This window comes from Ceratotherium simum, chromosome 15 (genome assembly GCF_057802395.1).
Source record: "Ceratotherium simum simum isolate JZ-2026a chromosome 15, ASM5780239v1, whole genome shotgun sequence".
NCBI lineage: Eukaryota > Metazoa > Chordata > Mammalia > Perissodactyla > Rhinocerotidae > Ceratotherium > Ceratotherium simum.
In genome coordinates this window covers 16,379,891-16,402,795 of record NC_141914.1, presented here as the reverse complement: position 1 = coordinate 16,402,795, position 22,905 = coordinate 16,379,891, and the positions used below count along the sequence as shown (strand labels likewise).

The following is a 22,905-nucleotide window of genomic DNA, read 5'->3' as shown; positions in this document are numbered from 1 at the left end:
GCCATTTTTTTTTTCTTCTTAATAATAATGTAATTATTCTGTTTTTCTAATTTTTTTTTTTTTGCATTTTCACAATTTAATATGAGAATTTTGTGTGTCACTAAATCTGCTTCTGCAACAGTAGTTTTCAAATGAGAGTAGAAAGCAGAATCAGACCTACCAAATCAGTATTTATGGGCATAGGGCATCTGTATTTTTTTTAAAGTTCCACAGGCGAACCTGATGCATACCCCTGGTTAAGGACTACCATCCTGTGCCATCATTTGTAATGGCTTCGTGATATTCTATCCTTCTCTCATGCTGGACGTTTAAGTTGTGTCAAGTGTGCTGCTGTTGTAAACAGTGCCTCAGTGAACATCCTTGTAGTGAAATCTTTGTACACATCCACAGTGCTTTACTTAGGATAAATACCTAAAAATAGAATGCACATTTTTAAAGACTAGTACAAATTACCCTTCTAGAAAAGTTGTACCGAAGAAGTGCCTATTTTCCCATCTGATAACATTTTTTTCATTTTTGCCAAGTTGACAGGTAAAATATTTTCATCTTTTATTGCTTCAACATTTGCATTTCTTTGATTACTAGTGAGGTTAAACATTTTTTATATTGACCAATTACATATATATGTATATGAAAGTGGATATAGAAAGAGATATATAGTGACCTGTCTCTTCATACCCTTTGTCCATTTTTCTACTTGATTATATATCTTTTCCTTATTTATATCTTTAAGACTAATGATACTTTATTATTTTATATTTTGCAAATATTTTTTTCATTTTGTCGTTTATCTTTTTGGTTTATTTATGGCATTTGGTACTATACACAGGTAAGTTTTCATAAAGTCAATCCTATCAGTTTTTCATTCATAATTGTGCTTGTCATGTTTGAAAGCCTTTTGGAGAAGGTCCTCTCTCCCTTCACCTGCTCCCCAGACTCCTCCATGCCTCCACAGAATGCTGTTAAGTGCTTGACCCAGACCTGTGGAGTGAAATCAGGCACTGGAGGGTCCCCAGTCTTGCTTTTTACCCTGATCACTGCTAGCAGGTAGGCTGGTTTTAATTTAAGGTTAATCTCTCAGCAACGGGGGATCAGGAGGATGCTTATCAGGACTTAGGTAACATTTTGGCCCCTTCCTCTAGGCAATTTATCTACCTTTATGTCACTTAGGTAATTTTGTTTTCCTTGAGACCCAAGAGAGTCTTCTATCTTGGGAAATGGCTGTGTGAGACCTTTTATCTTACAAAGTTCCACTGTTATTATCTTTAAATGCAGAAAAAGTCAACAGAAAGTATTTTTTTACCTGCATAAAACATAAAAATTACTAAATATATATATATTTAGATTTAATTTAAAAAACCTCTAAATTTCTGAAATCAAGAACAAAAGATTTTATCAAGAAAGGAGAATATTGTAAAAAAATAGAGCAAATGAAAATAAAGGGTTATAATGACTCTGTAGATTATTAGATAAACTTGAATCTTTTCCAGAGGGTAGAGTATAACATGAACAAATGAAAATATGAAATCTTTAGTTAGATGCTCATTAATTATACAATCATAGGAACTCATGTACCATGAATGCATATATTATACCTTGAAATTTTTCAAAATTATGTTAGCTAATAGGTGATTTTCTCTAGTTAAGCCAGACTGTTCAGTCCTGTTCTATTAAGTACAATCTGTACCATTGAGCTTTTCTTTCATTCTTTTATTTTCACCTTAAAAAGTTACCATGATCTAAAAGAAATCTTGCTGCTGTACTCAAGGCTTTTCCAGTCCTGCTGGGTTAATAATGTATCATTACTACAAAGTTTAAAAGGGCCTAAAACGTATACCCTGCTTGATGCTAAGTTACTTAAGCAGGTGTTCTCATGAATAAATGTCCACCGACATTTCTGAAATAGAAAGTTATTTTTAAAAGTCTTTAACATGTCAGAGTTTCCATACATCACATCTTTCACTTCAGCTGGGTCTATAGAAAATATTTCCATCATCATAAAAAATATTTCTGAGTACCTTAGTATGTCACCCTGTTAGAGCTAGAAGCTTCTAAGATATGAGATAGTTCATAGTACTTTTCTCTTTGTATCACTACAGATGGCAGAATCAAAAACTGGTTAGACCCTCAACCATGGAATCTAACCATTCTAGAAGAGACATTTTAACTATGACATTATTTTGGCCAGGACAAGTTTTTCTGATTAAGAATTCTGTTTCCTTCCCCTCTGTATAGAACTTATAGTTGAGTATGATACCTCAGTCTGTTAAATGAGATTTGTATGATAAAGCTTTTAAAGCCATTAAGCTGTATGCTAATACAAAATGTTATTAGGTAACATTATTCTTATGTAATGTAGACATTTGCCCAGTGATCCTGGGCTTGCATATACTTCCCACAAATAGTTTGGGAATAGCTGAAGACTGAGATTGTGAGTTTTAATCCAGACCTTGATCCTGAAGTAAATAAATGCCCTGTGATTAATTTACTAATGGCAAGAGAGAGGCATTGAAAGAACAGAGCTATTATTGATTTGTAAAGGTATTCTTTAGTTTTCAAATTTCTGCAAAATTCAGAGTCAATTCATGCAGGTTAACATTCCTGTAATATATGTCTGGAGTAATCTTGCCTAATTCACAAATGAACTATCTAAATTAGAAATTTATACGAGCACGTTTTTCTTATTGCAGATGTCCTGGCCCATGTCAGTGGTTTGTACAGCTGTGGCCACTCTCCCACCCAGTTTCCATGGTGAGCAGCAGTGCACGTTCTAAGAGTGGCTCGCAGAGCTACGGCTGGTGGCCTCCGAGACAGCCAGGCCAGGAGTACAGGACAGCTCTGGCTGGGGTGCAAGGCAGATGTGCCATTGAACAGAACAAGACTGATCTCATCAGCACAGTCCTTTAAACAGCTGAACTAAAACATGTTTCTTCTCTCCCAGGTGACTGCCGTGCCCGCTTTGTGGGAAAAGCTTCCCTCAGGCAGCAGTGGTTTTATGCCCAGCCCCCACCTAGGAAGACGAACAAAGAGCAACTTGCAGGTTCCCCTCCAGAATGTCCCTCTGAACACATCTGACAATAAGCAGCATAAAACCCTGAATGTGGAACCCTCCGAACAACCTGGCAGCAACAAGAAGCTCAGAACTACCAGCCGGAAAGCAGCACCCATTTGCTTGGGTCATTTCCACACCCGCCATGTCTTCCAGCAACAGCTGATTGAAAGGCAAAAGAAGAAACTTCAGGAACAGCAGAAAACAATTCTGGAGCTAAAGAAAAACCAGCGGCTAGTGGAGGCTCGGTTGATAGCAGAACGTGCCGCAGCAGTCACGGATGCACAGAGCCGCCAGCTGTCAAACCCCAGAGAAGAAGAACCAAAAAGAACCTGCCAGGTGCTTCCAAAGTATGTCCATTGTGTCAGAACACTCTCTGGACTCATTATCTGGGCTTTTCACTCTGTGGTAGAAAAGCTCCTGAACTTCCTTGCCCAGCTTCTGGACTCCATATCTCTCCTTTTATTGTGCACTCTCAAAGCAAAGAAGCCCTGACCACTGTGATTGGTACATGACAGGTACAGATAGGTACTGAGGGCAAGTGGCTGCCTATAAGGATATAGTTATACAGTTGGCATTTGTAGTGTGGCTGCCTTTGTCTGAAGAGCTCTGTTGCTATACCAGTACAAGAGAAGAAGGCTTACTTGCTCTAACTTGATTTCTGTGTTTCTGGTTATGTTTCGTGCTAAGAAGCCAGGTCAGACAATATCAGGAGCAGCCCCTGGGGCTGGCTAATTACCTGGCTTAAATTTGTAGTTGTTTTGGATGAAAGTAAACATCTTTGAGCCTAGGATAAGAGTCCAAGTTTCTCAAAAGCAATTTAAGATGGTTTCAGACATGCTTGAGACCTACTCCATACATGTGATAACTGGTAGGGTAAGAAGTAGGTGATAGCTGTTGATTTGAGGCACTGGGCTGGGAGTCAGAGCACCTGCCTCACATTGTAGACTCAGGCCAGTCACTCAGCCTGTCCATACCTCAGTACACCAATTATCAAGTGGGTGTCTCAGTGAGTAAGGATTAATTAAAGTTTGTAAAATGCTTTGAGTTCCTCAGATGAAAGGGCTTTGAAGGAGGCTGGTTAATGGTCTGAATTCTTTTCCTTTTCTTTCCCCCCTAGTTCGCCTGTTGCTTCCTCTGGGACTGAAGGTAGTAGAAGTGACTCCCGAAATTCTCTTTCTGGACCCAGAAGGAACCCAAGGCAGCTGATGACACCCCATCCCATCCTAAAAGGCAGGGCTGTCTTGGGGGGGCCTTGGTGGTGGTGATCTGTCCTCTTGGAGTAGAATGTGCTGGGATTGAATCCTGGCAACTCCTGGGTTTTGAGACTTGGCAGAACCTGGTCAAAGTCTGAGGTGGGTAGGCACGTGAGGAGTGGAATGCACGAGAGAGCTCCACAACTTTTTTCCTGCCTCTTCTGCCAAACTTTTTGGCCTTCCCAGCCAACACAAAAACACATTGCTGTAAGGTTGAAATTTGGATTGTGAAAAGAAAATGGGGCAATGATACAAATAAGAAAAGTCTGAGTAGCTACTAAGGATAAACATTGATAAAGATCATGTATTGTTGTACTTTGTTAATGTTAAAATATTGATCAGTTTACAGCAATCCACATCAAGTTATTACATCATTTTATAATGAGTTGTGCCATGATGACAGGCTTTTAGTAATGAAATCTACAAACCAGACATTTTAGTTTAATAACATTTTTGATGCACATAGAAATCCTCATTTAAACCAAACAATACTGTGAGAAGGGAAGCATTCCCTAGAACCTGCCTAGTGAATCTGCTGATTGTTTTTGTTATATACTTAGTCACACACTGTACATGTTTGTGTATGGAGATAGGCACTTGGATAATTATATTGTGGTTTGTAAATCTGATTTTTCACCTGTGGCAAGATTGCTGCCCTAACAAGAAGTGATGTCATCTGAAGGACACTGTGCCTAAAGTCAGTTTCTATTAATGAAGCAATTAGCAGTCTTTGCATTAGAGGACAGCAGTGTATGCCATCTTTGTCCACCACTGAGGATGATCAGAAAGTACGCAGTTCTGTGTGATTATTTTTTAAAAATTATTTTTTGATCAGGAGTTAGCATATTAGAACCCCAGGCTACTTTTCAAGTAGTCTTTAATTATTAGCTCTAGAAAAGATGAGGAAAGGGCAAATGACCAGAGATACTGCTTCTCAGGGCTCTCTCACTTAATCCTCCAGTCTCTTTCTGCCTCCTTAAAGACAGTCTCACTCCTGCCATCTGTGGCAGCCGCATTATTCGTTTTCCAGCAAAGCAGGCACTTAATATCTGTAAGAAATAGCCTGGTGAGTTTTTTGTTTATTAATTCTTAAAAGTTGGACTTAAATTTTCTTCTCTATAACATGGCACAAGAAACTGAAAGTAATTATTGGCCGACTTAGGTGAACAGAACTTGATACTCCTCCCCCCATGCCCCTCTTCCTGTAAAAGCCCCAACTGATGACAGAGTCATATTATCAGACCATCTTGCACATTTGCTTCTTTTGGATCGATATTTAATAGACTGTCAAGAACAGGAGTCTGACACTTGATTTCGTTCAGATGCCAGTTCTCCAAATGCCTAGTACAATTCCATTTCCTGCCCATCTGGATATCCAGGCCTTAAAACTAGATTAAAATGTTAGTCATTGTGACCCTAAACTTTAGTTAGTCTGTTATTGTTGTTTCATATATGGACATATATATAGTGACTTTGGAAAAATGAGCAGACTCAATGGGATTTGAGAAGTGATTCTGTTCTCAAAGTATTTATTAGATGTAATTAAAGTTTTCTACATTCATTAAAGGAATTATCAAATTGAAATTCTGGTTTCTGGGTTTCACATACTAAAAGTATCATCACGGCACATTATCTTATTTAAACCAGTAACAGTTATTCTAATAGAAATGTAAACAAAAACATAATCTACAAATTGTTCATCATTGCTGAGGATGGGATTGTAGATCTTTAACCTGTAGGGGGTATATGTATATACACTTACAATTTATATATTTATATTTTTATATAAATTTTATACATACATATATATATTTCTGAGATTGTGAACATTTACAAGAAAACCTTAACAATAACACTAAATTTTACTGTAAAATAGAAACATTTCTTTTACAGTGTTCCTTACATTTTTGGTATTAGAACTCGGTTAACTATTTTCTAGCCATGGAAGAAAGAGCAGTTCAGCGAGCTGAACGTAGGCGCATCTTGACAGAGAGGAAGAAAAAACAAGAAGAAGAGAAATTGGTAATAAATCAGGAATGCAAACTGAGGCAAGAAAAAAGATTTGTATAGGTCTTTATTTAGAAATGATGCTTGTTGAGACAAGAAGTTACACCAACTTTGGAAATGGCTTTTTGCCTACTAGCCTGAACTCTGTTACAATTTTAGGAAAATAAAGGGAAAAAACATGGACATGGTTAGTCTAGTAGGAAGGAAATGTTACAAAAGTTGATGGGAGCTAGCAAATTGGAAGATTTACACAAAACCAAGACTAATGTGTTATAGGTAGATGTCCCACTTGCTGAGTTTGCAAAGGTGGATAGTTTTTATCTTCCAAAGTTTTGACTTAGACTGATAGAAGTAAATTTTGCACCTACTAAGAAAAAATAAACAGTTCTGACAATTTTGGGGTGGTTTTGGTGAAATGAAAGAAAATTTTTTCCCACACTGTATATAGTTTGGACTTAGTATTTCACAGATAAAAATAAGAACTAAAAATTAATCATTTTATGATGAAAAATTAATGGTCTTTTTCATGCTTAATCTCACCCTCCCAAGTAGAAGAGGATTGTTTTGGAGGACGTTTTAAGTTACACAACTGGCTTCCTGTTGTTCAGGTTTTCCCTTCTATCACAGAGTGCAGGCTTCCTTCCGAGACGGGTGGGCACTGTGGTAGATACCTGACTTTCCTCGACGTAAAAGATCTTATTTCCGTACAAATAGATGGTTCTGATTTTTATGATTTCTAATCTTGATCAGGCCCAGTTAAAGGCCCAAGAGGAGGAGCGTCAGAAGAGGGAGGCAGAAGAAAAGGAGGCTCAGCTTGAGAAAAAACGAGAAGAGAAGAGACTGAAGAAACTGGTTAGTAGCATCTGTTTGGTCAGTCTGTTGTGTGCAATACTGTGGCCCTGTGCACCTTCCCCACCCCAGAACTTCTGTCTAGAACACTCCTCTCTCACCTCCACCCTTTTTCTCTCCCTTATTTAATGCAAACCTGCTCATTCTTCAGATCTGAACTCAAATATGACTTCCAGATTAGCCTCCTCTCCACCCAGGGTTAGGTTAGGTCCCCCTTATGGTCTCTGAAGTATACTTCTCTTAGAGTGTTACAGGGCTTACAATTATGCATCTGTTTTGTGGTTGCTTTACTCATTTCTACATCCCCGACTAAACTGCAGTCTCCATAAGAGTAAAGGGAACAGTCTGATATTGCTCACTGTTGTATTGGCTAGCAGTGTACCTCACGTATAGGAGGAACCCAGCAAATGTGTTGAATGAGTGAATAAGTGAATGAAAAAACAATGAAAAAATGGAAGAAAAGATACACAGAAGAAATAAGAGACAAAGCTCTTGCTTTCAACATTATTAAATTCTAGCTGTAAAGATAAGGCCGAAAAATATACACCTGTCAGAGACAATTTAGTACAGCATATGCTGTCTTTTGCCTCACAGATCAAAAGAGATCAAGAGAGTCAAACAAGGTAAGATCCATGAAGATTTTAGAGAAATTAGAGGCATTTTTATGGAAAATAGATTTGAATTGTAAATTGTATTAGTCAAGCTTCTTCAGAGAAACAGAACCAATAAGATATATGTATAGGAAGTGATTTATTCTGAGGAATTGGCTCACATGCTTTTGGAGGCTGAGAAGTCCCATGATCTGCCATCTGCAAGCTGGAGACCCAGGAAAGCTGGCGATGTAATTCCAGTCTGAGTCCACAGGCCTGAAACTGGGGGAGCCAGTGGTATAAATCCCCGTTCAAGGGCAGGAGAAGACCAATGTCCCAGCTCAGGCAGGCGGGCAGGAAGAAAACAGGGGCAAACTCTTCCTTCTTCTGGCTTTTTGTTCTAATCTGGCCCTCAAAGGATTGGATGATGCCACCCACATTTGGGAGGGCAGTCTACTTTACTGAGTCCACTGATTCAAATGCTAATCTTATCCAGAAACATCCTCACAGACACACCCAGAAAGAATGTTTAATCTGGGCACTCTGTGGCACAATCAAGTTGACAAACAAAATTAACCATTATAAGTCTACCCCTTGTCAACTTGGCACCACTATGTATCTCCTTAAACCATACTTAATTTCCAAATAAAGACAATAACAAGATCATAATTCTGCCTAATATAATGCAACTATCCTGTGTACAACCAAAAACGCACTAACCTCTTCCCCAGGAGAGGAGGTAAAGTCCTCGAGTAATGTTTACTCTTCTCCTTGATATCCCATAACCTAACTACTATAATGTAAAATTAACAGTACTTAAATACCATGATATAAAGTCAATACACCTTATGTTAACGTGATAAGGGAGTAAGAGGAAATAAAACAGATATATATTCAAACAGATATATTCATAGCAAAATAAGAAGAGAATATTCATGACAGTTAGAGTCCTCATTTCTGTAACTGGTCATGTGGTTGTAGCTAGTATTTATAACTACCTTCTTCCACTACTCACTTTTGTTCCCTTTGCCTTCAGCAAGCACCTCTGCTGGTTGTGGTTCTTTATCTGGTGGGATGACCCAAGCCTTCATTTCTGAAGAGGCTGGGTGATTAGTAGTCCAACCTGGATTGGGTTGTAATTTTCCTTTGACCTTAATCACGGGGCATGGTAATACTAAAAGATGCCCTAAGGGGTCTCCTATATTCCAGACATACTCTTCCTTACCTCCATTGTGGAATAGGAGTCCAATTTCCCCTTGGTAGTCAGCCATCACTCCTTTCTTTGCCTGCTGATTCAGAGGCATGAGGAGCCCAAAGTGGCTGGGTGGCATTCTTAACTTCCAGTTCAATGGAATCATTGTTGTGTCTCCTGGTAGAAGCATTCCCCTCTTTGGAACCTTCTGTTCTAGGCCAGCAGAACATAAAGTCTTGGGAACAGGAAGCAAAACTTTTGCTAGTGGGTCATTGGAGGTAATAATGAGTGATGCCACTCTCACTTCCACCCCTTGATTCCTGGACCCATGAATCCTGGCTATGGGAGAAACGGTACCATATATTAGATGCTGATTCAGAGCATATACTGCCTTCTAGAGAGCCTTACCCCAGACCTGCAAGATATTGCCACTTAGATGGCACTGCAGCTGAGTCTTCAAAAGGCCATGCCACTGTTATGTCAAGCCAGCTGCTTCAGGATGGTGGGGAACATGGTAAGACCAGAAAATTCCATGCATATGGGCCCATTTCTGCACTTCTTTTGCTGTGAAGTGAGTTCCATGATCAGAAGCAATGCTGTGTCGAATACCATGATGGTGGATAAGGCATTCTGTAAGTCCATGGATGGTCTGTAAGTCCACAGATGGTAGTTTTGGCAGGAGCATTGTATTTAGGAAAGGCAAATCTGTATCCAGAGTAAGCATCTATCCCATGAAGAACAAAATGCTGCCCTTTCCATGATGGAAACAGTCCAATATAATCAACCTGCCACCTGATAGCTGGCTGATCAACCCAGAGAATGGTGCCATATCAGTGACTTAGTGTTAGTCTCTGCTGCTGGCAGACTGGCCACTTAGCAGTGGCCATAGCCAGTCGGCCTTGGTGAGTGGAAGTCTATGTTACTGAGCCCATGCATAGGCTCCATCCCTGCCACCATGGCCACTTTGTTCATGAGCCCGTTGGGCAATGACAGGAATGGCTGGGCAAAGAGGCTGACTGGTATCCACAGAATGGGTCATCTTGTTCATGGAGCAAAAGAGATATTAAATTCATCCTTTGCTAAGTCAGCCTAAGAAACCTCTAGAAACAGCTCAGTTACCTCCCTTAAAAACTACTTGAGGGATTCTAGAGTAGCATTTCCCTGACATATGTTCCATAATCCTAGTGCTTCCTGAAATATTAAATTGCTTTGAGAAAATATAAGTTCTGTGGTCAAAAAAATTTAGTAAATGCTGATTAAAGTTAAACACATTTCTTTATTAGTTGACTTCTCAGAAACTTAAACATCCTAACAGGCATGAGTCTCCAGAAGAGGGACACAGTGTACCAAGGAGTCACATATATCTGGCCACAGAACCCCTTTTTTACGGAGCACCCAGTACCAGCTCGTGGAAGAGCTCTTTGGGCTCATGCTACTGTAAAGCACTGAGACGATTTAAAAAAGACACAGTATCAAATATTTCCCCTCTCATGTCTGTTCATTCTAGAACATTTGAGAAACACCGAAAGTATGGGGAAAAAATCTCTGAGCTCAGCACTAAGGTAACTACTCTTAATATCTTAGAATATCTACTTCTCTTCTTTTTCTCTATGCATCTCTCTCTTTAGTAGTTAGGTTGATAATTTGTGTGTTTGGGGGTGTATATAGTTTTTAAGCTGCTTTTTTCCTTTAAGATTCTATCATGAGTATTTTCACTTGTCATTCAGAATACTTCAAAATCTCTATATGTTGAAGGTCATTTTTTTTAAATAGGCTTTTTATTTTGGGATAATTTAGATTTAGAGAAAAGTTGCAAAGGTAGGACAGGGAGTTTCCATATACCCCTCACTCAGTTTCAGTCTCCCCTAATGTTATCATCTTACGTTGCCATGGCACATTTCTCAGAACTAAGAAACCAATGTCAGTACATTACTGTTAACTCCAGACTTTATCAGATTTCACCAGTTTTTCCATTAATGTTCAGGATCCAAACCAGGATACCACACTGCATTTGGTTGTTATGTTTCCTTAGTGTCCTCTAGTGTGTGACAGTTTCTTGGGGTCTTAGTCTGTTTGGGAATATAAGAAAATATCACAGACTCGGTAGCTTATAAGCAACAGAAATTTATTTCTCATACTTCTGGAGACTGGAAGACCTAGATCAGGGTGCCAGCATGGTCAGGTTCTGGTAAAGACCCTCTTCTGAGTTGCAGACTGCTGACTTCTCCCTGTGTCCTTGCATGGTGGAAGGGGCAAGGGAGCTCTACAGGGCCTCTTATTGTAGCACTGATCTCAGCCAGGAGGGCTCCCCCCTCACGACCTAAGCACCTCCCAAAGGACCCCCTCTAGTACTGTCACACTAGGTGTCAGGATTTCAACAGATGAATTTTGGGACACATTCAGACCATAGCACTTAGTCTTTTCTTGTTTATCATGACCTTGACAATTTTGAGGAGTACTGATCAGGTACTTTATAGAATGTCCTTCAATTTGTGTTGGTCAGATGTTTTTCTTATAATTATTCTGGAGTAATGGGTTTTTTTCTTGAGATGCCACTGAAGTGAAGTACCCCCCCTAATCATATCATAGCAGGGGATACGTGATATCAAGGTGCCTTATCTCTGGTGATGTTAACCTTGATGACTTGGTTAAGGCAGTGTTTGACAGGTTTCTCCACTGTGAAGTTACCATGTTTCCCTTCTCATGCTCTATTCTTCAGAGGCAATTCATTAACTCTGGTCCACTCTCAATGTAGGGAAGAGTGGATATTAAGCTCCATCTCCTGAAGGGAGGACTATCTACATATATTATTTGGAATTCTTCTGTAAGGAAGATTTATTTCTCTTCCTCCATTTATTTACTTATTCAATCATTTATATTAGTGTGAATTCATGTATATTTATTTTATACTTTGAGTTATAAAAAACATTATTTATTTTGTTCCTCAAATTGTTCCCACTTTGGCCACTGGGAGCTCTTTAAGGTTGGCTCCTGTGTCTCTTTGACATGCCCCCATCTTTTTTTGTTTTTTTAGCATTTTACTTCCCAACACTGTTCATCTTGTATTTTCACTGCCCCAGCCCTAGAATTAGCCGTTTCTCCAAGGTGCCCTGGTTCTAAATGGTATTTGGAAAGCAATATCTGGACAATGAGGGTGCTCATTGCTACTGGGGTGTCATTGAGTCTAGCACCTCAGCAGACAGAGCTAGGTATATACATATGTATACTAAACCACGTATGTGCACATGTATTGTTTCTGTATCTATCCATCTAGATAAACATATTAAGCTAAACATGAGTTCATACTGATGTCTCCGACTCTAATCCAGCACCAGAGGGTTTATTTTTCCCTTCCCTTCTTGCTTACCTGTAACTTCCCTCTCTGACAGTGTGAAACCTGGCTCCCACGATCCACCATCCGTTTACTCAATTTGTTCAATTCCAGTATACGTGTAAAGCAGTTTCAGAACTGTTAACCATACCCCCATGAGAAAATTTACCAACTAGAGTACAGTATTTATACAGTTCCTTTTGTCTTTAACCTTACAGTTTCCAATTAAAACTTGGTTTTCTAGTTACTTAGGTCAGCTCCTATTTTTTTCCACCTCCTGGAGTGCAGTTGTGTCATTTGTAATACAATTAGATTCATTTGTCATGGGGTACATTCCATTCTGGAATCTGAGATCCTAGTTGATTTTGTTTGCCTACATTAAAGTTCACTCTTTGTGATGTACAGTGCTATGGTTTTTAACAATTGCATAGAGTTGTGTATCCATAACTCAGTAGTATACAGAGAAGTTCCTTTGGGCTAAAAGTTCTCCTGTGCATCCCTTTTGTCATGAACCACTTTTCCCAGCCTCCAACCCCTGGCAATCACTGATTTGTTTTCCATCCCTAGAGTTTTGCCTTTTCCAGAATGTCATATGAATGGATTCCTAGAATATGGCTTCTTTCACTTGTAAAATGCATTTATGATTCGTCCATGTTGTTGCATGAATCAAAGGCTCAGTCCTTTTTATCACCAAATTCCAATAGTATTCCATCCGGATATGCCATAGTTAGTTGTCCGTTTTCACTGTTGATATTGGTTCCAGTTTTTAGCATTTATGAATACTGCTTTAAACATTCACATATAGGTTTTTGTTTGGACATAATTTTCAGGTCACTTAGGTAAATACCTCGGAGTGTGATTGCTGGGCAGTATGCTAAGTCTATATTTAACTCTATAGGTAATTGCCAAATTCTTTTCCAAAATGGCTGTACCATTTTGCATTCTCACCAGAAAGTTCCTTTTGTCCCACATCCTCGTCAGCATTTGTTATTGTATGTTTCTTGGGTTTTAGCCATTCCAATAGGTGTGTAGTATCTCATTGTGGGGTTTATTTGCATTTTCCAAACAACAAATAATATTGAGCATCTTTTCGTTTGTTTACTTGCCATCTATATGTCTTCTTTGGTGAAGTGTCTGTTCAGATCTTTTGCTTATTTTTCAGTTGAGTGTTTTTCTTATTGCTAGGTTTTAAGAGTTCTTTATATATTCTGGACCAAATCCTTTATTAGATATATGATTTGCAATTATTTTCTCCCAGTTTGTGGCTTGTATTTTAATTCTCTTAACAGTGTCTTTCACAGAGGAAAAGTTTTTAATTTTGATAAAGTCCACTTGATCAATTTTTTCTTTCTTGGATGTGCTTTTGGTGTTGTATCCAAAAACTAATCACCAAACCAAAGGTCACTCAGATTTTCTCTTATATTTTCTTTAAGAAGTTTTATATTTTATATTTAGGCCTGTTGGCCATTTGGAGTTAATTTTTGCATCAGGTGTAAAGTATGTGCCAAGTTCATTTTTTTGCATTATAGACATCCAGTTGTTCCAGTGTCATTTGTTGAGAAGGCTGTCTTTTCTCCATTGATACCTCCATTGATTATACATTTGTCAAAAATCAGTTGACTATATTTGTGTGGGTCTATTTCAGGGTTCTCTATTCTGTTCTATTTATCTTATGTATATGGCTTTGCCAATACCATACTGTCTTTGATTGCTATAGCTTTATAGTAAATCTTGAAATTAGGTAGTATGAATTTTTCCACTTTATTCTTCTTTTTCAAAATGTTTTGGCTATTCTAGTTCCTTTGCCTTTCTATATAAATTTTAGACTAATCTTGTCAATATGTACAAAAAAATCTTGCTAAGATTTTGATTGAGATCATATGGAATCTGTAGATCAAATTGGGAGAATTGACATCTTAACAACGTTTAGTCTTTTTTTTTTTTTTTTTTAAAGATTTTATTTATTTATTTTTTCCCCCCAAAGCCCCAGTAGATAGTTGTGTGTCATAGCTGCACATCCCTCTAGTTGCTGTATGTGGGACGCGGCCTCAGCATGGCCGGAGAAGCAGCGCGTCGGTGCGAGCCCAGGATCCGAACCCGGGCCGCCAGCAGTGGAGCGCGCGCACTTAACCACCAAGCCACGGGGCCGGCCCCAACGTTTAGTCTTTAATCTATGAACCTAGTGTATCTCTCCATTTATTTAGATCTTTGATTTGTTTCCTGAATGTTTTATAGCTTTCCACAGATGTTGTGTATATTTTGTTAGATTTATACCTAAGTACTTCTTTTTTTGGTGTTATTATAAATGGTATCTTTTTAAAATTTCAGATTCCATTTATTCATTGCTATATAGGAACACAGTTAATTTTTGTATGTTGACCTTGAATCCTGCAACTTGCTAAACTCATTTACTCATTCTAGGAGGTTTTTTTTTGTAGATTCTTTGGAATTTTCTACATAGACAACCATGTTGTCTGCCAATAAAAGCAGTTTTTATTTTTTCTTTCCAATATGTATGCCTTTTATTTCTTTTTCTTGCCTCATTGCACTAGCTAGGACTTCCAGTGCAAGGTCGAATAGGAGTAGTGAGAGAAGACATCCTTGCCTTGTTCCACATCTCATGGGGAAGATTCAGTCTCTCACCATTATTGTCATATATTTTACTTTTATATATACTATAAATACGCAGTTCCTTGTTATTGGTTTACTTTGCTTTATTGCTTTAAACAGTTACTTTTTGGTGTAATTAAAAATAAGCTGAAGATTATATTTTACCTTCATTTCTTCCATTTCTGATGCTCCTTATTTCTTTGTGTAGATCTAAGTTTTTAACTTATATCATATTTCTTCTGCCTGAGGAACTTCTTTTAACATTTCTTGTCAAGTAGGTCTCCTGGTAGTGAATTCCCTTAGTTTTTGTTTGTCTCAGAAGGTCTTCATTTCTCCTTCATGTTTGAAGGGTATTTTTTCCTGGATATGGAATTCTAGGTTGACAGTTTTTTCTTTCTAACACTTAAAGATGTCACTCAGTTTTCTGTTTCCCTGCCTGGTTTCTGACAAGAAGTTTGCTGTAATTCTTATCCTTGTTCTCTTGTAAGTGTCTTAGTCTGCTCGGCTGCCATAACAAAATACCACAGAGTAGGTGGCTTAAACAACAGAAATTAATTTTCTCACAGTTCTGGAAGCTGGACATCCAAGACCAGGGAGGCAGCATAGTTGGTTTCTGGTGAGGGCTCTCTTCCTGGCTTGTAGACGGCTGCCTTCTCACTGTGTCCTCCCCTGGCCTTTCCTCAGTGCATGCACACACAGAGACCGCATGAGCTCTGTTACATATACCTTCTTATAAGGACACTAATCCTACCCGTAGGACCTCATTTTAGCTTAATTTCTTCCTTAAAGGCCCCATCCAAATACAGTCACACCCGGGGTTAGATCTTCAACATATGAATCTGAGAGGGCACAAACATTCAGTCCATAACAGTAGGTGAGGTGGGGTTTTTTTCCCCAGCTGCCTTCTAAATTTTTTCTGTCTTTGGTTTTCAGCAGTTTGAATGTCAACGTAGGTGTGATTTGTTTGTTTGTTTTCCCTGCTTGGTGGTCTCAGAGTTTTGTAGATATGTAGTTTTGTGTCTGTCAGGAATTTTGGAGTATGTTTACCCGTTATTTCTTCAAATATTTCACCTTTTGCATTCTTTTTCTTATCCTGCTGGGATTCCAGTTATGCTTGTGTTACATTGTTTGATATTGTCCCACAGCTCGTGGATACTCTGTTGTTTTTTTCACTCTTTTTTCTTTTTGCCTTTCAGTTTGTGTAATTTCTATTACCCTAATTTCAAGTTACATGATTCTTTCCTCGGCTATGTCAAGTCTGACAATGAGCCCATTGAAGGCCCTCTTCATTTCTATTACCATGTGTTTTTGATTTCTAGCATTTTTATTTGACTCTTTATTGTAGTTTCCATGTCTCTGCTAAAACTAGCTATCTGATCTTGAATGATGACTACCTTTTCCATTAGAGCCTTTAATATTATCGTTATTTAAAATTCTCTTTCTGTTAGTTCCAACATCTCTGTCATATGATTGCTTTATCTTTTCAGACTGTGTTTATTTCTTTTCTTTTGGTATGTCTTATATTTTTTGGTTGTTGAAAGCCAGACATGTTGTACAGGGAAACAGAAACTCGAGATAAATGGGCATTTAGTTTGGAGATTTCTGTTAATCTAGCCAGGAGTTGGGCTATGTTTGAAGCTTGTTGTTGCTATGGTTACCATTGCTGAGGTTTGTTGTTGCTATGGGCACCATAGACTTCAATTGGCTCTAGTGACTTTGTTTTTGTCTCCTCTCTTGGCTTTAGGTCTTCCCTTTGTGCTCTTCCCCAGAGAGAGTCTGTCTCTTGCAGCTCTCCCAGTTGTACTCCACCCTTATTACTGGAGGTTTGTTAGCGTACTGGTGGGGTGTGGATGACAGGGAGCATTCTCTAACATTCTGATTAAATCTCAGTCTTTGGAGTGCACAGTATTGGGACTCAGAAGAATTTCTGCTCCTGCTCTAGGAGTAGAGCTTTTCCCTGCTTCTCTGTTCCCTTCTTTCAGTATCTGCTGGCTCAGTCTGTGACCTTAAAGCCCTTCCCTCTGTGAGGTTCCGCCTCCACTTAGGTGAGATAGGGGGCTGGTCTGGGCAGAGTCCCCTTCCCCCAGCTTCAGTGGCATTCCACTAGTGCCCTCAGGTGGTGCTGCTTGCAGATGAAGCCTTTTGTTTCCTAAGGGAGAATGGTCTGGGCAGATTTTGCATTGGTTGCTATTCCTCTCCCCCAGCCAGCATCATGGTGGGAACTTTATCTGGGTTCTCCCTGATCCTTTCTGGGAGAGCCTGGTGGAGTTCCTAGAGCAAAAGCCTGCAAAGAGGTGGGAACCTCCCTATGACTGTGTCCCTCAGGAGCTTCACCCTTCTCATGCTGTCCCATCCTTGGCCTCCAGCAATTCACCAAAATTTCTAGTTTAATTATCTTACTGGCTCACATGGTGTGTGGTGGCTTCTGCTGCAGGTAAGCAAATGCTGGGGTCCTGTGTCTCCCAGAAGGTGCCTGTCCAGCTATTTTCTTGCTGGAAGCAAACTGCTTATGCAAAGCAAGAAAGATGAGAAATACACTACTGGCCAATAGGTTGTTTTATCTCTTTCACTATACCAAGCCTAAATCTTTCATTTTTAGGAAGGGTAAAATGTAACTTCAATCCACAACAATAGACAAAAAGATTTTGTCACATAGACTAGTTTCCATTTAGTAAATCAGCTATTCACAGCTGTCTCACTTGAGATAGATGCATTTACAGATCTGATTATGTTTGAGCTTTCTTTGCAAGCAGCTTTAGATCTAAAATGCACTTGGCAACTGTCTCCTCTTGCTTCTGGGCAAAGATGCTCTGCACAGTGTGTTTCTCCACCCAGTTTCTCATGTGGTTTTACTCCTTTTGATGCATCATATTCTGCACAGGCCATTCTTTACCTCCTTGTATACTTTGTATAGCTCTTCCTAGTAAGCAGTGTGATTCCTCTGGACACCAAAGAGAGAATGACACTTCTGACCCAGTGCCTGCTGTGACTTCTCTGAATCATTTGCCTCCTGGATGTGTTTGACGGAAGCCTGCTTCACCTCTTCTAGTTGGGCACTTTTTTGCTCATTAAGTTGATCGGCAGATTGTCCAACAGAGGTACCATATTTTCTAATTACACAGATGAGCAACCCAACTGTTAATATGGTAAAGAAGGTCTCTAGGGCAATCACCTATATTTCTTTGGATAGAAAATACAAGATAAGTCCTGTGACAACAGTTTTAGGATAAAGGAACTGGAAGAATTCCTCATGGATAAGCCTATGATAAATGTGTCCCGTCTATTCAGGAAGAAATGGTTCAGAGTCAGGACATGGCTGCCCTCTGTGAAAGACTCTTGTTACTTGCAATTCCCCGGGACTTAGAAGTGCTACATTCTTCAGGAAGGGGGCTACTGTAGTGCTGGAAGGAAGTACCACCTGGGACAGCGTGGTCAGTGGTGGTCCAAATGGTGGCTTAGTGTCCCTGTGATTCCGAAGGCGTAGTCCCTCAAGTGCAGCAGTAAGGTGGCCACACACAGGTCTCACACAGTGACCTTTTGAAAATAAAATTCTAAACTCCTCTTAATATCCTTTTGCTCTATTTTTATTAAAAGCATACTTTCTAGTAATAATAATGGTAACTGTATCATTAATAATGATAATTGTCTTATCAAGCAATAACTTGTATGGCTGTATTAATATTCTTTTGATTGATAGACAGTTGATGAAGTTTGTGGTTGAAAAGATAAATTTATCAGAGAAGACCAGGCAAGATTTGAGGTCTCCCATAATTGCTTAACAAGCACATTTGTTCATTCAACACATATCTGTAGCGCATCTACTACATGCATTGTTGTAGGGGTTAGAATAGAGCAATGAGAAGACAGACAACAGCCCTGCCCTCACAAAGCTTATATGCTAGTTGGGGACAACAGGCCATAAACAAGTTAACAACTACAGAAGTAGGGAGGGAGAGTTGTAATGGGAGAAGCAAGATGGGAAAGGCCTCTCTGAGGAGGTGGTATTTGAGCTGCTGGATGTAGGGTCCACTAGGGACATGTTAAATGTGAGATGCCTATGAACGTGTCAATAGGCAGTTAAGTATATAAACCTAACATCAAGATTATAGTAAGGAATCTGGGAGTCGAAAACATTTCAGTGTTTTTAGTGCTCTGGAAGTGAATAAAATCAACTTGGGAGATTGTCTGGATAGAGAAGAAGTATGAGGGTCCAGGACCAAGTCCTAGGATGTATGAATAATTAATCAGAAGATGAGGAGCTAGTGAGGTAGAAAGAGAACCAGAGAATTTTTTGTTGAGAAGCTAAGAGAAGAAAGTATTTCTGCAAGTGGGTGATGGTTAACTGGGCTAAATGCTGCTGAGTTCAATTAAAAGCAGGACAGACAAGTGACTCTTTGATTTGGCTACATGGAGATCATTCATGATCAAGAGAATTTTCAGTGCAGTGCTGGGAAGGGGCCCAATTCCAGTGAGTTGAGGAGAGAATAAGAGGTGAGGAAATAGAGACTTGGAGTATAATAGGGGTCACATGGGATCAAAGGATTTTTTTCTGTTGGTGATTGTTTTTTTGGTTTTATTTTGTTTTTTAAAGATGGGAGATACCAGCACATATTTGTATGTTGATGAGAATGATCCAGTTGCGAGGGAGAAATTCATGATATGAGCAGAAGGTATAACCTACAGGAGTGCCTAAGTGGGAATACGTTCCAGAGCACAATGAAAGGGTGGCTTATAATGGATGGAAGGCAGAGAGTTTGGGGGTGGGGTCGACTGCCCTGTACTCCTCTTAATTCTTGCTGTAATTCCTCGTCTTTCTCTAAAGCATTAGTTGTGGATATAGACATTGAAATGAATCTGACTTTTTGCATGTCATTTGTTGAATAATTTAAATCAAAAAGATACCCTGATTTATCCCTTTTTAGCCTGAGTGACCTATGCTCTATGGAACCCTAGCTGCACAGATCTCCAACATAAGTGCCATCTCAAAGCAGACAGCAGCATTTCATGTAATTTTGGATGCAGGTGTGACTAGAGACATTTTATATACCAGGAAATGGAAAATATGGTAATATTACTTAAATACAACCAACTCTATTGCAGAATCCTTAATCAAGGGATGAAATACACATTTAAATTAAATTGCTATGTAAGAATACAAAATTTTGGCTCAAGCAGATCTCTAATTTATTAAATGTTTTTCTTTCTATTTTTCCACGGGAAAGTAGACTTTAAAAAAGGCCTCTTTAAAGAGGCCAGCCCAGTGGCGTAGTGGGTAGGTTCACGTGCTCTGCTTCGGTGGCCGGGGGTTCGCAGGTTCGGATCCTGGGTGTGGACCTACACACTGCTCTCAAGCCATGCTATGGCGGTGACCCACGTACAAAATAAAGGAAGACTGGCACAGATGTTAGCTCAGGGCCAATCTTCCTCAAGCAAAAAAGAGGAAGATTGGCAACAGATGTTACTCAGGGCTGACCTCCCTCACCAAAAAAAAAAAGGCTCTTTTTCCCCACAATCCATCTGAAAATGGTTTTTCTTTGGAGCCTAAAACACCAGCCATAGAGTTGTAATTCCAGGAAGGTAGTTACACTGTAACTTAGTTGGGTGTGTGAACAGGGTTGGCCAAGCCTGAGGGCTTCTTCAAAGGCTTACTGTCTGTGTTAGACTCCTGTCTGCAAGTTGCAGCTGCTGCCTCAATGCTACGGGGACATTTCAGTGGATGTGACAATGGCCAGTTTCTGTTTTCCTCCCCCACATAACCCTTGGTTTCCTCTTGTTACTCATAAGAAAATTCTTGGAAATAATTTTTATTTCTGACCATTCAATTCAACATTTCAAGTGTCTGGAATAAAGACTATAATTTTGATTTAACACTTTAGAGAAGAGGGACATTTTACTTTGAAGAGTTTGTACAGACACAGTTAGTTTAGATTAGAAGATCAGAGCAAATCTCTCTTCCATGTTGGAAATGTTCCAGTGCTCACTCTCTTTATTTTTTTCTCACAGAAGGCTCAGGCAATTAAGTAACTTGTCAGAATCGGCCAATTCACCCCAATGCTTTTCCTGAAGTGAAACTGTGGGAAGTAAAGAAAAAGAAGCTTAAATTAAATGTTTTTGTGTTTATGCTACATGGATGACAACTACTGTGAAGGCAGTCTGAAGTCTTCGCCTTTGCTCTTGTAACTTTCGTAATGGGTGTCGCTTGCTACCCGTTGTCATCCTTTTTAGGTAGTTTTTTCCTCTCACTTTTTTTTTATTTATTTATTTATTTATTTATTTATTTATTTATTTATTTATTTATATAAATATATAAATATATATATATATATATATATATATATATATATATAGTGAGGGAGATCAGCCTTGAGCTAACATCCATGCCAATCCTCCTCTTTTTTGCTGAGGAAAACTGGCCCTGGGCTAACATCTGTGTCCATCTTCCTCCACTTTATATGGGACGCCACCACAGCATGGCCTGACAAGCGGTGCATCGGTGCGCGCCCAGGATCCGAACCCCGGGCCGCCAGCAGCAGAGCGTGCGTACTTAACCGCTAAGCCACGGGTCCGGCCCCCCTCTCACTTTTATTATATCCTATTTTCACTAAAAAGAGAAAAAGAAATAAAAGAAATCATGACATCTGTATGATGTCATCTTTCTCAGGGAGTCCCTCAGAGGTGCAGTTCTTCTTTGAGGGGCTTGGGGGTGTGTTTTCTGAGTGCATCACCAGGGGTGGTTAATCTTTCTCCTCCTCAGAGGAGGGAGGGTCATTTAATGATGATCAAATATTTTAACTCTTCTCTGGACTTACTGTTGATTACTTTAAAAAAACAGCTCAGTGTAAGAATATTCTTCTAGACTTTTAATGGAGTATGGAGTACCTTTAAATTTAAATAGGGTTATTTATATATAACTCTCTACCCCATAATCTGAATGAAGGGGCCATATTGCTAGGTTTTCCATAATAATGAGGGAAAAATAATACTGATTGCTCTCCTAACTGGATGTTTTACTTTTTAGTAACTTGGCGAGATGTAAATCATTTCTGTGAACAATACTGAATAAATCCAAGAAAATGCATAGTCCTGATTCTTGTAGGACTCATGACCAACTTTTCCTCACCCCCTTGGGAGAATTGTCTCTTTTTTTTTTTTAATGCTCCAGAGTTCTGTTTAGTGGTTACATATTCAAATTAAATTGATTAGGTATTTGTTGAAATGAAATTCATAGTTGTTTGGTCATGGCATTTTTACTTCTTTTTTTTCAGCCTTATTGAAGTATAATTGACAAAATTGTACAACATGATAATTTGATATATGTATGCATTGTAAAAGGATTCCCACCATTGAGTTAATTAACACATCCATCACCTCACATATTTACCTTTTGTGCATATGTGTGTGAGAGAACACTGAAGTTCTCCTCTCTTGGTAAATTTCACTTATGCAATACAGTTTTATCAACCATAATCATCATGTTATATGTTAGGTCCTCAGACCTTATTCATGTTATAACTGAAAGTTTGTACCCTTTTTCCAGGCTCTCCCTATGTCTCACACCCCTCAGCCACTGGCAACCACCATTCTACTCTCTGTTTCTGAGTTCAAACTTCTTTTTTTTTAAAGATTCCACATGTAAGTGATACCACCCAGTATTTGTTTTTCTCTGTCTTATTTTACTTAGCGTAATGCCCTAAAGATTCATCCATGTTGTCAAAAATGGCAGGATTTCCTTCTTTTTTAAGGCAGACTAATATTCCTTTGTATATTTATACCACATTTTCTTGATCTGTCATCCATCAGTGGATACTTAGGTTGTTTCCATACCTTGGCTATTGTGAATAATGCTGCAATAAACATGAGAGTACAGATATCTCTTTGAGATAGTGATTTTGTTTCCTATGGATATATACTCAGAAGTGAAATAGCTGGATCATATGGTAGTTCCATTTTTAATAATCTTGAGGACCCCCCATACTGTTTTCCATAGTGGCTGTACCAATTTACGTTCCCACCAACAGTGT

At 39.0% G+C, this 22,905-nt stretch overlaps 1 protein-coding gene and 1 pseudogene across 2 annotated transcripts in view; one reads left to right on the top strand and one right to left on the bottom strand.

The window, feature by feature from the left end:
- The window catches only part of CCDC191 (coiled-coil domain containing 191), a 71,633-nt gene that overhangs the window by 39,126 nt on the left and 9,602 nt on the right, over positions 1-22,905 (top strand). For both annotated transcript variants that reach the window (XM_087439615.1, XM_004436616.3), the window contains 4 exons: positions 2,942-3,399; positions 4,170-4,282; positions 6,245-6,327; positions 7,063-7,164. In XM_087439615.1, the coding sequence (XP_087295741.1) occupies positions 2,942-3,399; positions 4,170-4,282; positions 6,245-6,327; positions 7,063-7,164 (756 nt within the window). The remainder of the gene's footprint in view (positions 1-2,941; positions 3,400-4,169; positions 4,283-6,244; positions 6,328-7,062; positions 7,165-22,905) is intronic.
- On the bottom strand, positions 17,611-22,869 carry LOC106802836 (ATP synthase peripheral stalk subunit b, mitochondrial pseudogene; annotated as a pseudogene).